The sequence below is a fragment of the Dermacentor albipictus genome, chromosome 1 (assembly GCF_038994185.2).
Source record: "Dermacentor albipictus isolate Rhodes 1998 colony chromosome 1, USDA_Dalb.pri_finalv2, whole genome shotgun sequence".
In the NCBI taxonomy this organism is placed as follows: Eukaryota; Metazoa; Arthropoda; class Arachnida; order Ixodida; family Ixodidae; genus Dermacentor; species Dermacentor albipictus.
In genome coordinates, this window is record NC_091821.1 from 172,577,016 (window position 1) to 172,591,619 (window position 14,604).

At 47.7% G+C, this 14,604-nt stretch overlaps 1 protein-coding gene across 1 annotated transcript in view; it reads left to right on the plus strand.

Moving 5' to 3' along the window:
* The first annotated feature begins 2,714 nt into the window (after positions 1–2,714).
* LOC139060075 (uncharacterized) overlaps positions 2,715–14,604 on the plus strand; it is a 50,126-nt gene continuing 38,236 nt past the window's right edge. Inside the window, exon 1 of the mRNA XM_070538870.1 lies at positions 2,715–3,126. Coding sequence (XP_070394971.1) covers positions 2,715–3,126 — 412 coding nt within the window. The remainder of the gene's footprint in view (positions 3,127–14,604) is intronic.

Genomic DNA, 14,604 nt, shown 5'->3' on the forward strand with positions numbered 1-14,604 from the left:
CTCATTAAGAGAATTTATCATAAGAATATTTACAACTCTTTCAATCAATTTTACGAAATTTGCAGTTAACGCAATCGGTCTAATATTGTCTAAGACACAACCGTCACCCGGATTTTCCACTCCGATGGAAGCCATGGTCTTTTCACGGAATAATTGATAACCTCTAATAAATAATCTTGTGATTCTTTGTATAAAATTGTTAACATGGACGAAGCGATTCCATCGGGGCCCGGAGCCACTGATGGAAAGCTTGGTAAAACGTCTGATAATTCAGACTTGGAGATTTCCGCTAAATGTTCCTCTATTGGTGATATCAGTGGACCTAATGGAAGTTAGGAAGAAAAGCGACGTTATAACCCCCTAGCGATTACTTCCAATGAATCCTTTATTTCTTCGTGAGACACAACTGCAGATTCAGCATTTACCGGCCGCCGAATGATTTTATTGGCGTGCAGAAAGTTATACAGTGTGCGTTTATTATTTGACTAAAAAAGGAATTAAAAATGCTTAATGTCGTACTCATCCTTTGCCTTCAACACAGTGCGTCTAAAGCGCCAGCGTAGAATTTATAGTCCATCCAGTTTTGAGGGCTTCGATTATGCAACAGTTTCTTCCAAGCTGCATTTCTTCGCCTGTAGTCACGGGAACAATGATCATTCCACCAAGGAGAATTTTTCGATTTAGCTGATTGTACCACATATTCGGATTTTTCCCGATAATCTTTTAAAACAGTACAAATGCTCAATGCTTTCGATTTGAGACTAGCACCAGTCAGGGAAGCCAATGAGGACCACAAGTAATTTTGAAATTTACTGTAATTTATGAAAGTACGCACATTAGAAACTGAGGAGGTTAATGGACGTATAATTTAAAAATGACTGGTATGTAGTCGCTATATGTGGCATAATCAATAATCGACCAGGTGGACAGGAAGAGGCTGGAGCTTGCGAAAGTTAAGTCTAGGGCAGAAGTAGACCGAACTCTGACGAAAGTAAGTCGTCCTGAATTTACACAATTAAGATTGTTGTCATAGGACCAATCTCACAAACGAGTGCCAGCCTGGTCTGTATTTAAGCCCCATGTAATATGATGGGAGTTTAAAGTCCCCCGCTAGTAGAATATCCTTTCCGCAAGTAGTAATTATGCTATCCAGAGGGCGCGTTCAGAAGAGGGCGCGACATAGAAGCTCGGTTCGATGGGGACCGGCTCCGTTTCTGAGGCCGTGCGTCGAGTTTGATCAACGCTTGTAGAGACATGCAAGTCTAGCCTATGCTGATGGCCAGGATTCGACCAAAATTCGGAGGTCTCGTGGCTGTTTTTCGAGCGAAACGCGCCAGGATGTTTTTATCCTTAACTTTTCTGTTAAGTTAAGGAAAATGGGCATTGGCTATACAATATGTCCGACAGGCCGGAAGTCTTACGTTTAACACTAAAATTTCAAACTCGGGGAACAGGAGCTGTAGGGCTATCTTTGTTTTATGAAAAATTCTGGAGGATATCAATGTGAGGAACCTCCCCTCCCCTCGAAGATCGATTTAATTGGAATGAACAATAATTTTTGAAATAAAAATTTCTATCTGGGGCTCTGAAACCTATCATGTTGTGAGCGAAAAGGTCATTTGTCTCGATATACTCGGCAATCCTGTTATGAATGGCGTGCTCGGCCACCTTCCCTACACATGACGTCAGTGAGATGGGGCGGAGGTTGTCCAAGCTCGGTGGTTTACCGGGCTTTGGGATTAGTATGACCTTCGCCAACTTCCATTGTTCCGGTACAATTCCCTCCTCCCAAATCCGATTTATCTCATCTGTGAGAAACTCGATCGATGCGTCCTCTACGTTTCTGAGAGCCTTGTTGTTAATGTGATCCGGGCCGGGTGCTGACCTACCATTGAGGTCGTGTAGGGCACGGCGGATTTCACTGACTTTAAAAGGCTCGTCCAGCGCGTAGTTCGGCTTCCCTTTGTATGCTGGGTATGCCGCCTCATCGGCCACAGTTTTAAGCGGTAGGTACTTCTTAGCTAGCGTCCCCAGCACGTCTTTTCCGAAAGACGACTTCTTGGCTTAGTGGAGTGCTTGAGCAAGGACACTTCTCTGGTTTGACTTGGTGCCGGAGTCGTCCAGCAAGTGTTTGAGAAGATTCCGCTTGCCTCCCGTGCGTATCCGTCGCGAGTTCGTTCTCCGACGCCATCTCCAAACTCGACCTAGGCTCGTCCTTCCATGCCTTCGTCAGGTCTTTCTTCAGCAAACGATGCGCCATCCTCAAGGCTGCAGATTTGGAATCGGAGAAAATGGAGTTGAGCAGAAGAGGCACCCCCCAGGGGTCAGTCATCTCACCGCTCATCTTCAACATCGCAATGGCCGACCTCTCAAGATACCTAGGCAAGGTCCAGGGCATCGTTCACACGGTCTACGCAAACATCACTGTCTGGTGCGCGGGTGGCAGTGACGGACAAGTCGAAGCCGCTCTCTAGAAAACTGTCGACACTATAGAGTGCTTTCTAACAGACACGGGACTCCGGTGCTCCCATCAACCATCAGCGGCAAGTGCTTGGATCGAACAATCCAAGCCCGAAGTTTACTCCACAGGTGACCGGCACGAAGTTCATCAAAGCGGCGTAGAAAATCCGGAAGGTGTACTCAACTTGATGGATATGTCAATTTCTGAGCTACCTAGTCAGCCACCTGAACAGACAGTGGTTGGCCCAGGGATCATGTCGCCCACAGAACAAGTGACCTCGCCAAGTAGTCTGAGCTTGACCATATCTTCTCCAATTCAGCGACCATCAACATCTTGTGCTTGGCTCGAAGAATCCGTGTCAGAAGTTTCCTGCTCAAGTAACTGGCATGAAGTTCATCAAAGCAGAGTCCAAGATATGGAAGGTGAGCATTCAAACCAACGGGCGTGCCCAACCCCTTCGTCCCTGCCACGGACACTGGAGAACCAGAGCCCACCACCTGGGAGCAGTTCAATAGACTGCTCTAATTTTCCACGTCATCAGATCCCACGAATTCCAAGCAAAGGTACAAGGCGAAGGGGTGTGCCCAACTTGTCGGCACGTGCCCGGTGGTCGGCTGCCCCTGCAGCCCCATCGGAGCCTTCCATAGAGGGGACGTCCCAAGGGGGTAGGCGTACGCTGGGCTTGCCGAAGAATCTGCCTCTTGCGTCTCGCGCTCCTCGCATTAGACAACCCGCGCGGTACATACCTACTCCCCTTTCAGCTGCACCTTCGGCCGCAACGGCCACATCAACCAATTCCGTTCCCCAGCGGCCAGGGCTGCGGCGGCCTTCCAGGATTCAGAAGCCACGTGCACAGAAGTACTGACCGTCTGCTCATCATTCTTCCGATCATCATTTTCAGCTTTGGCACGTTTACCTTCCATTGCTGTTTGATGCACTGCATTAGTAAACAAGCAAGCTTGAATAACAAGAATATGTGGTTGCTTTTTGACTGGGTTTTCAAAGTTCGTTCGCAATATTTTTGGTCATGGGCTGCTTCGCCTTCGAATGCTGCAGCAGAGGTGGTGAATGCAAGAATCCCTTGCATTCACTATGCAGTGCGAAAAGATGCAGTGGTGGTGACGCGCAGTTGACGCGCATTCTCAAGGCGTCCGGCAGGCAAACATGACGCCTTGAGAAACGTTGGGTAGCATGTGACACTCCTGCAACACGTGAAGGCGAAAGCCTGCTGCACACATGGTAATGTGCTGCCTCATCGTAGAGTTGCGGCTTTCGCAGTTCAGCTTATTCGTTTCGTTTTCGACCCTTAGCTGCTGCTTAGCTCGCTTGTTTAATGGGTCAGACTCGCGCCAACGACGTTTGTCGTCGACTTTGTGTTGCGTCCTCTCAGCAGTGAGTTGAATCGTATACTGTTCTGTGTGTTGTATGGGAGATTTCAATGAATGTATGCACAGTTCGCTTCATTTTGCTGAGCGCTTGTACCCTCAGCATTACGTCGGTATGAGCTATTGCATTTTTGCTTGCTTACGGGGGTATGAGCTCTTGAGGTGGAGGAGGAGGAGGAATAAACTTTCATTGCAGAACCAGCACTTTATGATGGCCGGGCCTACGCCTCCCACGAAGGGACGTCGAGGGCTTGCCTCGCCGCCGCCTCGCGGGCGTGCTGGGTCGCCCAGGTTTGGTCGTCGAGGGTGGAGCTCCGCAGAGCCTCATGCAACCTCGACGAGAGAGTCGTGGTGTTAGTCTGCGCGTACTGTGCTGGGCACTCCCATAGCATATGCGAAAGCGTAGCCGGGTGAATTCCACAGCACCGGCAGTTGGGGGTAGTGTAGAGGTCCGGAAATATAAGGTGGAGGCGGGCGGGTGAAGGGTACGTGTTTGTTTGTAGTAGACGCAGGGTGGTAGCCTGCGCCCGGCTGAACTTTGGGTGAGGCGGGGGGAAGATTCGGCGACTCAGGTAAAAGGCCTTAACAAGATCGTTATATGTTGTCAGACTGTCCCTGGTGTCCAACTCATCTCCAGTGACTCCGGCGCGGTTGACTAGGCCTCGCGCAATGGAGTGGGTGACCTCGTTGAGATTGGGGAGGTGTGGGTGGACAGGGCCCGCATGGGCCGGGATCCATGTTAGGGAGATGATGCTGTCTTTAGAATGTGGTGCCTGGCAGAGGATGCGAAGAGCTTGGGGACAAATACGCCCTTTGCTGAAGTTAATAACGGCTGAGCGAGAGTCACACACTATGGTGTGACAGGTGGGATCTAAAGTGGCCAGGGCGATGGCCACTTCTTCAGCCGTCTCTGCAGTGGGGGTAGTGACGCTGCAGGCATGGTGTAGGGCTCCATCACGTGTGGCAACGGCCACAAATCGTGTGCCATGGGAGTATCGGGCTGCATCAACAAATGTGACGCCAGGTACGTTGGCAAGGGCTTTTATGATAGCTCCGGCCCGAGCTTGGCGCCGGGCCCTGTTATATTCAGGGTGCATATTCCTAGGGATAGGGTCTATGTAGATCCAGCTACGGATGTCGGTCGGGATCGGTTGTTTGGGGCCCTGTTGCTGATGGTAGGTAAAGCCAAGCGTGGACAGAATAAAGCGCCCCGTTTCAGTATGGGTGAGCCGTTCAAGCTGAGAGCGTTGTTGGGCTTCAATGAGTTCGGAAAGGTTGTTGTGAACTCCCAGTTGGTTGAAGAGTTCAGTGCTGGTGCAATGTGGGAGACCAAGTGCTTGCTTGTAGACCCCTCGTATGAGGGTGTCGAGCTTGTTCTGCTCAGCCCGGTACCAGTTGAGGTACGCAGCAACGTAGGTGATGTGGCATATGACAAAGGATTGGACGAGTCGGAGAAGGCTTTCTTCTTTGAGTCCTCCTCGACGGTTAGATATACGTTTAAGAAGTCGTAGGGTGTTTTGAGATTGGGCACAGATTTTGTTGAGAGCCAAGGCGTTGGAGCCGTTGGTAGAGATGGTGAGACCAAGAACCCGGATACTAGGGACGTTTGGGATAGGACTGCCATCTTGAAGGCGTAGGGTGATGGCGTCACAGGGTCGGTGATCAGATTGGTGTTTGGGAGGGCGACCCCGCTGAATGGGCTTGTATAGCAGAAGCTCCGATTTAGCCGGCGAACAGCGCAGTCCAGTCCCTTGGAGATAGGCTTCAACCGTGTCAATCGCCGTTTGGAGGGCCGATTCCACTTGACCATCACTGCCTCGGTACGACCAGATGGTGATGTCGTCGGCGTAGATGGTATGGTTGATATTGTCGACTTGCTGTAGCTGCTTGGCAAGGCCAATCATGACTAAGTTAAAGAGCATGGAAGAGATAACGGAACCTTGCGGGGTGCCTTTGCTGCCAAGGGGAAGCTGGTCTGAACGTAAATCCCCGGCCGAGAGGGTAGCCGTGCGATTGGAGAGAAAGTCACGGATGTAATTGTAGGCTCGCTCTCCCAGCTGGAGGTTGGAGACCTGATCAAGGATAGCTGCATGGGAAATGTTATCAAAGGCTTGAGTGAGGTCGAGTCCGAGACGCCGCGTTTTTGTACATTGAATGCGTGATTCCAATGAGTGAATGCACTCTACGCCTCACTTTACTGATTGCTTGTAGCCTCTGCATTATGAGAGGGATGAGCCATTGCATTTTGTGCTTGCTTAGGGGGCATGAGCTATTCCTGATCATGATAGTTGTTGTACCATTGGACCGGACGACGCGTTCTTTCAAGGCCATTGGAGGTGTGAGCCACTTAAGGCTTTTGCCTTAATAAATACTCGTATACTTCAAACTGGTCAGGAGAACGTCGAACTGCCACGCTTATCGCGCGTAGTTAGCCAATATTGTGTAGTAAAAGTATAGTTACGCTTGAGTTTTATGCTCCTAGCTATATATAACCTCGTTGGATGTACTGGGTGATCGTTTTTAAGTTTTCCAAATTTTTAAAAATCGCCTGTCGTGGATAACAGTTCTGTTCCTTGAGATGAATTATTCAGAGAGGCGGATATTACTTGCACGATAAATCAAAACACATATTTACCTAATTAACAAAAGCCCGCTAGTCATATGTTGAATTAATTACTTAACAGAATGCACTGGCATTTACAAATTGTAGCCGGTGTGCTTGTAAGGCGTATCTATACTTGGAATGAATTTCCCGAATCACGCCAGTTTGGAGATATGCGCCAATATACTTGCCGTAAAACTGCATTGTTGTTCCACTTGCGTTTTTCACAAAACGCTCTTCTATGCACTCAAGCATAGAAGTTACTGGAACGATCATATATTTCATCCCACACATAAAGAAATATCTCGACACCGGTGTCATCTCTGTGCATATGTCTCTCAACCTGACCGGCTACAATTCTTCGATTGCAATATGTGCTGTAAATAAGTCATTAAGAAGTTGTGACTTTTGTTAGTTAGTAGAATATGTATTTTGACTTCTTGTACTATTAACGTCCGCCTGTTCGAGTAATCAAGCAGAATAATGCAAGATTGAACTATGTAGGCAGTGCGAATAGATGCAGTGGTGGTCACGCGCAGTTTTCTTTTTGTTCGCCCTCTGGCGAAGGTGGAGCTGATCAAGTTGCCTGACGGCGACATGGTAATGACGATGACTTCACGGTGACCACTACGGCCGCCACCAACGGCGCTGGCCGTAGTGGACGTATGGACACTAGAGACGGACAGATGGACGGAATCAGAAAACCCCTTTTTAACTGTGGTCGCAGCAAAAAACTCGCGAATATAGCATTGACTTAACTGTAGACATGTTGTGGAACGCGGATCACCACTCTCGCCCATGCAGCGCCGTAGCTGCAGAAAAAACGCCTCACGTCCCACGTAGAGCAAGGAATTGATGCACGCAGCATGCACAAATCAGTGCACTAACACCACAGTCCCCCTTAACTTTCAGAATATGGGTCCCTGTAAAAAGATTTTTTTTCTTTATGCCTCGATGAAGCATAAACTACAGCTCGCACGCGTGTTCGGTGCTTCTAGACTCCGCCAGATGTCACGGCTGTTTATTGAAGAGACACGCTCCAATTTTATGAAACCTCTTAACCAGGCACATCTGTAGTGGCACCACAGCACTTTCACGGTCAGAATATTATTCGAAGCCCCGTATAAGTCAATGCACCTGTTAACTATTCACATGACAATTAATCGCCGTTGCCAGCCAGTTTGTTATAGCTTTCTCTGGAAAAACTTTCGTGTGTAACTTGATACGCACGCTAATGTTTCGTAAGTGCCATCTTATTCTGAAGAACATGCGTTCTACATTTCCTATTTCACTGCTGCTCGACCTGACGTGGTGGCTTAGCGCCTATGGTGTTGAGCTGCCAAGTACGAGAGCTGGAATCCCAGCCGCGGCGGCCGCATTTCGATCGGGCGAAATGCAAAAACGCCCTTGTCCCGTGCATTGGGGTCACGTTAAAGATCCCCAGGAGGTAAAAATTAATCCGGTGTCCCCCACTATGGCGTCGCTCATAATCAGATCATGCTTTTGTCGGGAAAAGTCCCAGAATTCAATTCAACTCATTGCTGCTCCTTTCCCGGATGGCACACCAAAGCAACCGACACTGCCAAGACAGTCGTGGTTCTCTAGGACCGTCATGTTTCCAACTTATAGTCGCGTTTCAACGAGTGAATGTTGATTTATGCAATTTCACTATCATTGGTGTCACTCTTACGTCGATATTATTAAAAAAATTCATTATTAGAAAGATATTAGGTTTTATAGACTCATCCGGCTTTGCCAAACCTTGACTCACTGAACGTCCAGCATCTTGGCGAAGAGTATGATACGGGAGTGCCAAACTATATATATACGGGCAACAAAAGTAAATGGAATTAACAATCTTCATCACACTTCTTTTTGCTGCAGCCATTTCCTTCTTTCTTCCTTTATTCAATACTGCAAACCTTGTACAGGTCCAAGCAGGGTATGTCAAATGACAACAAAACAATAAACTATAATAACAAAGTTAAAAAAAAACATCAAAGTGTGGCAAAAGGCCATAAGGAATCATCCCAGTCGGTTACCGTGCAAGGGAAAAATGAAAACTTGAATAAATTTGTTCGCGCAAAATACGGTGTCAGGGAATTAGGATGATAGTGGCGTGTATGCCTTGACGTTGAAAGCGACAGATATGGAGAAGGATTAATAGCTAGATATTTATTCCAAAGCAAAAAAAGAAATTGCAAACGTAAATTTTTTCTTCGTTGTTCAAGACACTGTATACCGTTAATCTGCATTATTCAGAGGGTGAGCCATACGGGGGAAATTTAAAGTAAATAAACCTTACAGCTTTTCTCTGTACCTTTTTTAGGCGGATGATATTGTGTTTATTAAATGGGTCCCAGAGAACGCAAGCATATTCAAGTTTAGGTCTAATTAGTGAATTGTAAGCAAGTAATTTTACGCTAGGGGGAGAACTTCTTAGCTTATGTCTTAAAAAGTACAGTTTACCGAATGCGGAAGAACAGATGTTATCTATATGTAAATTCCATGATAAAGTATTAGTTAGTGTGACACCCAAATGCTTATATTTAGTCTCTTCCAGCAAAGGTGACGAACCAAGCCTGTAGTTAAAAGAAAGCGGAGCTTTTTTGCGAGAGAAGCAAAGAAAAACGGTCTTATCTGTGTTAAGTTTCATGTCCCACGTTTCACACCATTCAAAAATCTTAGCTAGAGAGGAGTTAGGATGGATTTGGTCGTTAATTGAAGTTATTTCTTGAAAAAGCACGCAATCATCCGCAAACAACCTGATTTGGACATTCGGATCAAGTTCAGCAGCAATGTCATTAATATATGATAAGAACAATAATGGCCCCAGCACACTTTCTTGGGGCACGCCAGAGCCGACCGGAAGGCAACCTTATTGCTGCTCATTAACTGTTACAAATTAGTAGCGATTGGTTAAATAGTTTGATATCCATATGCTTAAAATTTCTGGGAGTCCAATACGTCTGAGTTTTAAAATTAGTTTGACATGGGGAACTCTATCGAAAGCTTTACTGAAGTCAAGAAATATTGCATCAATCTGCCCGTTCCTATCGAGACATGAAGCGAGTGAATGTATTACTGTCACTAATTGTGTAATTGTTGAGTATCCTTTTCTAAACCCGTGCTGGAAATTAGAGAGGACTGCGTGTGCATCTAAAAATTCATTAATCTGGTTGGCAATAATATGTTCGATTAGTTTAGAACATGATGATGTAAGCGATATTGGACGATAATTTTGGAATAATGTGCGGTCACCTTTCTTGTGTATTGGCACAACCCTGGCTATCTTCCAGTCGCTCGGTAATTTTCCGTGAAGTAATGAAATACGAAATAAAATAACTAGAACTTTGCAACAGATGCCGCATATCTCTTCAGAAACACCTTAGGAAGGTTGTCGGGACCACATGATGATTTAGTTTTTAAGTTTAGTAACATAGAAACTATGCCAGGGTATGGAATAAAATTTACATCAAAGGGGTGAAACACTGCGTCATTGGATGGACAAGCACCGGATTTAGAAAACACGCTGTGAAAGTAGTCATTGAATTGGTGCGCAATATCCCCGTGATCGGTATTTTGTCATGGCTAAATACTTTGCAACGGCTGACATACTCTGCCTTTAAGCTAATATAGGAATGCCATTTATTTATTTATTTATTTATTTATTTATTTATTTATTTATTTATTTATTTATTTATTTATTTATTTATTTATTTTCTAGTATGAATACTGTAGAAGAGAGCAGCAGGCAGCGTGTCTCAACCAGAGCAACTCAGGCAATCTCGAGCTGGCGCCTCCCGGACGACTGGCGATGTGGCTGCAGCGCCGGGCATTCGTCTTAACTACAATTACCTCCCATACGAAAAGGAGCCATCCTGGCGACTCATGCTGAACATAGAATCATGGGGTCGTAATACGGCTTCAGGCGTTGTACGAGGACGGTTTCACGACCACGACAGCGTTGGTCCGTAGGTGGCGTGAGAGGCTCGAACAATATAGTTCACACGCGATGTCTGCGCTACAACACGGTAGGGTCCTTGATATTTGGAGACAAGTTTGGATGAGAGTCCAGTAGGAACGGCGGGAACCCAAAGCCACACAAGGGAGTCCGGAAGAAAGTGACAATGCGGGTGATAATCGTCACGTCGCGATTTTTGTTGCCATTGGTCGACGGCTGTAAAGGAACGGGCGAGCTGGTGGCATTCCTCTGCACGGCGGGCAGCTTCAGAGATGGGCGTACATTCGGATGAGTCGGGTCTGTACGGAAGAATGCTGTCGAGGGTAGTCGAAGGTTGCCAGTCCAATTCGTCGCCATAAAAGAGGAAGAACGGGGAGAAGCATGTGGGCGCTTGTGCTGCAGTGCTGTAGGCGAACGTGATGAATGGCAAAATGAGGTCCCAATCAGTGTGATCAGAGGCGACGTACTTGGAGAGCATGTCGCCAAGTGTGCGGTTAAATCTTTTCGTCTGACCATTAGCTTGAGGAAGGTAGGCGGTTGTGTTGCGATGAACGATGCGACATTCAGCAAGGAGCGCGTTTACGACTTCGGAGAGGAAGACACGTCCTCTATCACTCAAAAGTTGTCGAGGTGCACCGTGACGGAGAATAAAGTTTTTCAGGCGGAAGGATGCTATATCATGAGCGGTGGCCGCAGGCCGAGCGGCTGTTTCTGCGTATCGCGTCAAATGTTCGATGGCGACGACTATCCAGCGGTTCCCGGAAGCCGTGCTCGGAAGGGGTCCATACAGGTCATTGCCAATACGATCGAAGGGCCTGGCAGGACACGGGATTGGCTGGGGTGGACCAGAGACATGCTGAGCAGGAACCTTGCGGCGCTGGCACGGAGGGATCGACCGAATGTACTTGCACACAAAGGTTTGCAAGCCACGCCAATAAAACCTGGAGCGAAGCCGGCTGTACGTCTTGAAGACACCCACATGTGCACACTGTGGGTCCGTACGAAAGGCAGAACATATTTCACCACGAAGATGTCGAGGTATGACCAGCAACTACTTCCGGACGTCAGAAACGTAATTCCGGCGATAGAGAAGTCCATCCCTAATTTCGAAGTGAGATGCTTGACGGCGCTAAGCTCGAGAAGGTGAAGGAACAGTCGACGGGTTTGAAAAGCGGATAAGAGTACTAATCCAGCCAGGCATCCTTGCGTTGCTCCGAAGCCATGTCGCAGCCTGGTGGGAACGAAAGCACTTGGTCAACGGCAGACAGGCAGGCATCGCTTTCGGTTGACACGGGCAAACGGGAAAGCGCGTCGGCATCGGTGTGGCGGCGGCCAGACCTGTAGACAACGCGCACGTTGAAATCTTGCAACAGCAAAGCCCAGCGAGCTAATCGACCTGAGGGTTCCTTAACGTGGACAGCCAACAAAATGCTTCGTGGTCTGTAATCACGTCGACGAGACAGCCAATGAGGTATGGTCGAAATTTACCAAGTGCCCAGATTATGGCCAAACATTTCTTCACCGTAACGGAACAATTTTTCTCGGCTTTGGTGAGGCTGCGGCTTGCGTATGGAACGACGTACTCACCGAATCCAGATTTGCGCTGCGCGAGCACAGTGCTGAGTCCAACACCGCTGGCGTCGGTGTGTACTTCGGTCGGAGCTGTCGGATCGCAGTGACGCAGTGTAGGCGGCAAGGTCAGTAAACGACGCAACTCTTGGAAGGCATCGTCACAAGCGTACAACCAGGCGTAGTCGTTCAAGTCGCTCCGTAGAAAGTAATTCAAGGGAGCGGTGATGGACGCAAAAATTCTGAATGAAGCGACAAAAGTAAGAACACAGGCCAAGGAAGCTGCGAAGTTCTTTTACGGAGGAAGGTTTGGGAAAATCAGCAACTGCACGGACCTTTGCTAGTCTCAGGAAGAATACCGTGTTTAGATACAATACATGACCAAGAATGGTGAGCTGATTTGCGCCAACGTGGCTATTTTTCAGGTTGAGCTGGAGGCCGGCGGCAGTTAGGCACTGTAGCACTTCCTCCAGCCTACAGGGATGGGTGGGAAAATCGGGCGAAAAAATAACCAGATCATCTAAGCAGCACAAGAACGTTTTCCACCTGAGACCACACAAAACGTTGTCCATCATACGCTCAAATGATACGCGGGCGTTGCAAAGCCCGAAAGGCATAACATGAAATTCATATAGGCCATCTGGTGTTACAAAGGCCGTTTTAGGTTGGTCATCGGGTGCAATGCGGACTTGCCAATAGCCGCTGCGTAGGTCGATAGAAGAGAACTCTGCGCTTTGGAGACAGTCAAGGGCGTCGTCAATTCTCGGAAGAGGGTAAATATCTTTACGAGTTATTTTGTTAAGACGACGGCAATCGACACAGAATCGAATCGGTCATCCTTCTCCTTAACAAGAACAACGGGAGATGCCCAGGAGCTATCCGAAGGCTGAATGATGTCGCGCTTGAGCATGTCAGCTAATTGGTCGTCGATAACACGGCGCTCTGTCACGGATACACGATATGGTCTTTGTCGCAGTGGCGCACTGGTACCCGTGTCGACGCGTTGACAAACAGTTGACGCGTGGCCCAAGGGAACATGCTGGCAGTCGAAAGACGAACGAAACTTGTCGAGAAGGCGTAGAAGCTGGACGCGTTGAGAAACAGTCATCGTGTCGGCGATGGAGCTATGTAAAATAACGGGCGAAGTCGGCGCCTGCGCGGGGTTACAGGTCACTCCGGCAACCTCATGAGTGGCGATGGAACCAGTTTGCATGTCAATGATGGCAGCAGGGTCGACACACTGGGCATGGCCAACGGACTCCCCACGAAGCAAAGTGAGAGGACAGGATAATCGGTTGGCGACCAGCAGTCTGCTGACGCCGGCATGAACGTCCAAAAGAGCGAAAGGCAGCGGGGAGCATTTGCGACGAGCGAAAATTGCAGATGGCGTAAAAAGTGCGCTGGCATCAAAAACAATGTAGCATGACACTGTGGCAACGGCAGATGAGTGCGGTGGAATTGAAACGTTTTCGGCAACAAATACTTTATCTTCAGGTTCACGAGCGTCAAGGAGTGGGGCATTACACACCGTTTGAAATTCCAGTTCAGCACGAGAACTGTCGATGACAGTCTTATTAGCGGAAAGGAAGTCCCAGCCCAAAATAAGATCGTGGGAACAAGAACGCAACACCAAAATTTCGACGATGTAGAGGAAGCCGCTGATCACAACGCGAGCAGTACACGCAGCTGCAGGCGTGATGCGGTCTGCGCTTGCAGTACGAAGTGACACGTTGGACCGTGGTGTCGTAACTTCTCTAAGCGAACGGCAATGTTTGGTACTAATAACTGCAACTGCGGCACCAGTGTCAACTTGGGCGAGTGCAGCGACGCCGTCCACATATACATCAATAACTTTAGTCGGAGAAAAGAGAGGCCTTGTCCTGTTCGTGGGTGACGCAGTTTTTGCCTCTGGAACTGCGACGATTAGTTTTCCCGTTCCGCATTTCCCGCATCGACGAAAGCGAGCGGCGTCGAGGCGATGGCGAACGGCGGTCAACAAGAGGGCGGTGGTCCGAGCATGAAGACATCTGGCCAGGGTTTGATATGGCCAGAGTTTGAAAGCATTTGATATGTCAGTTTCGTTAGTGCATACCACATTGTTGTAAATTATTTTTAATGCCCGTCAGACTCAGTAATATTAAGAAATTTTTAATAAGCTCCCAATTACGCCTGGTATTCGTTCCGTTCTGAAATATCCGTTTTTCATAATAGCCCGTTTTCCACGTCTAACGATGCCTCAAGAGTACTGCTATAATTCCTAAATCCAGTTCGCACAGCCGTGTTGAAAGGCAGCAATTTCACCTTTTTGTGAAGATTATTCTTTCTTATTATAGAGCGCAGTAACATATTTGTAATCCATGGATTTCTAGGAGACGAGAATCTATGATCAAAGGACACATGAAGTGTGCTGTCATAAGTATAGTTTGTTATTGTTGATAGAAATATCGAATATGCCCTCTCAGGACAGCTCTTCATAAAAAACGTTGTTCAAACAAGTGCTTTGTATACCTTCTGTATAAATAAGCTTTCATTGAAATAACTTTTAATAGAGTGGCGACACTGCGTACGTTTTCTGACACTCAGAAAGAAGAGCAGAGGATAGTGGTCAGTAATGGAATAATCT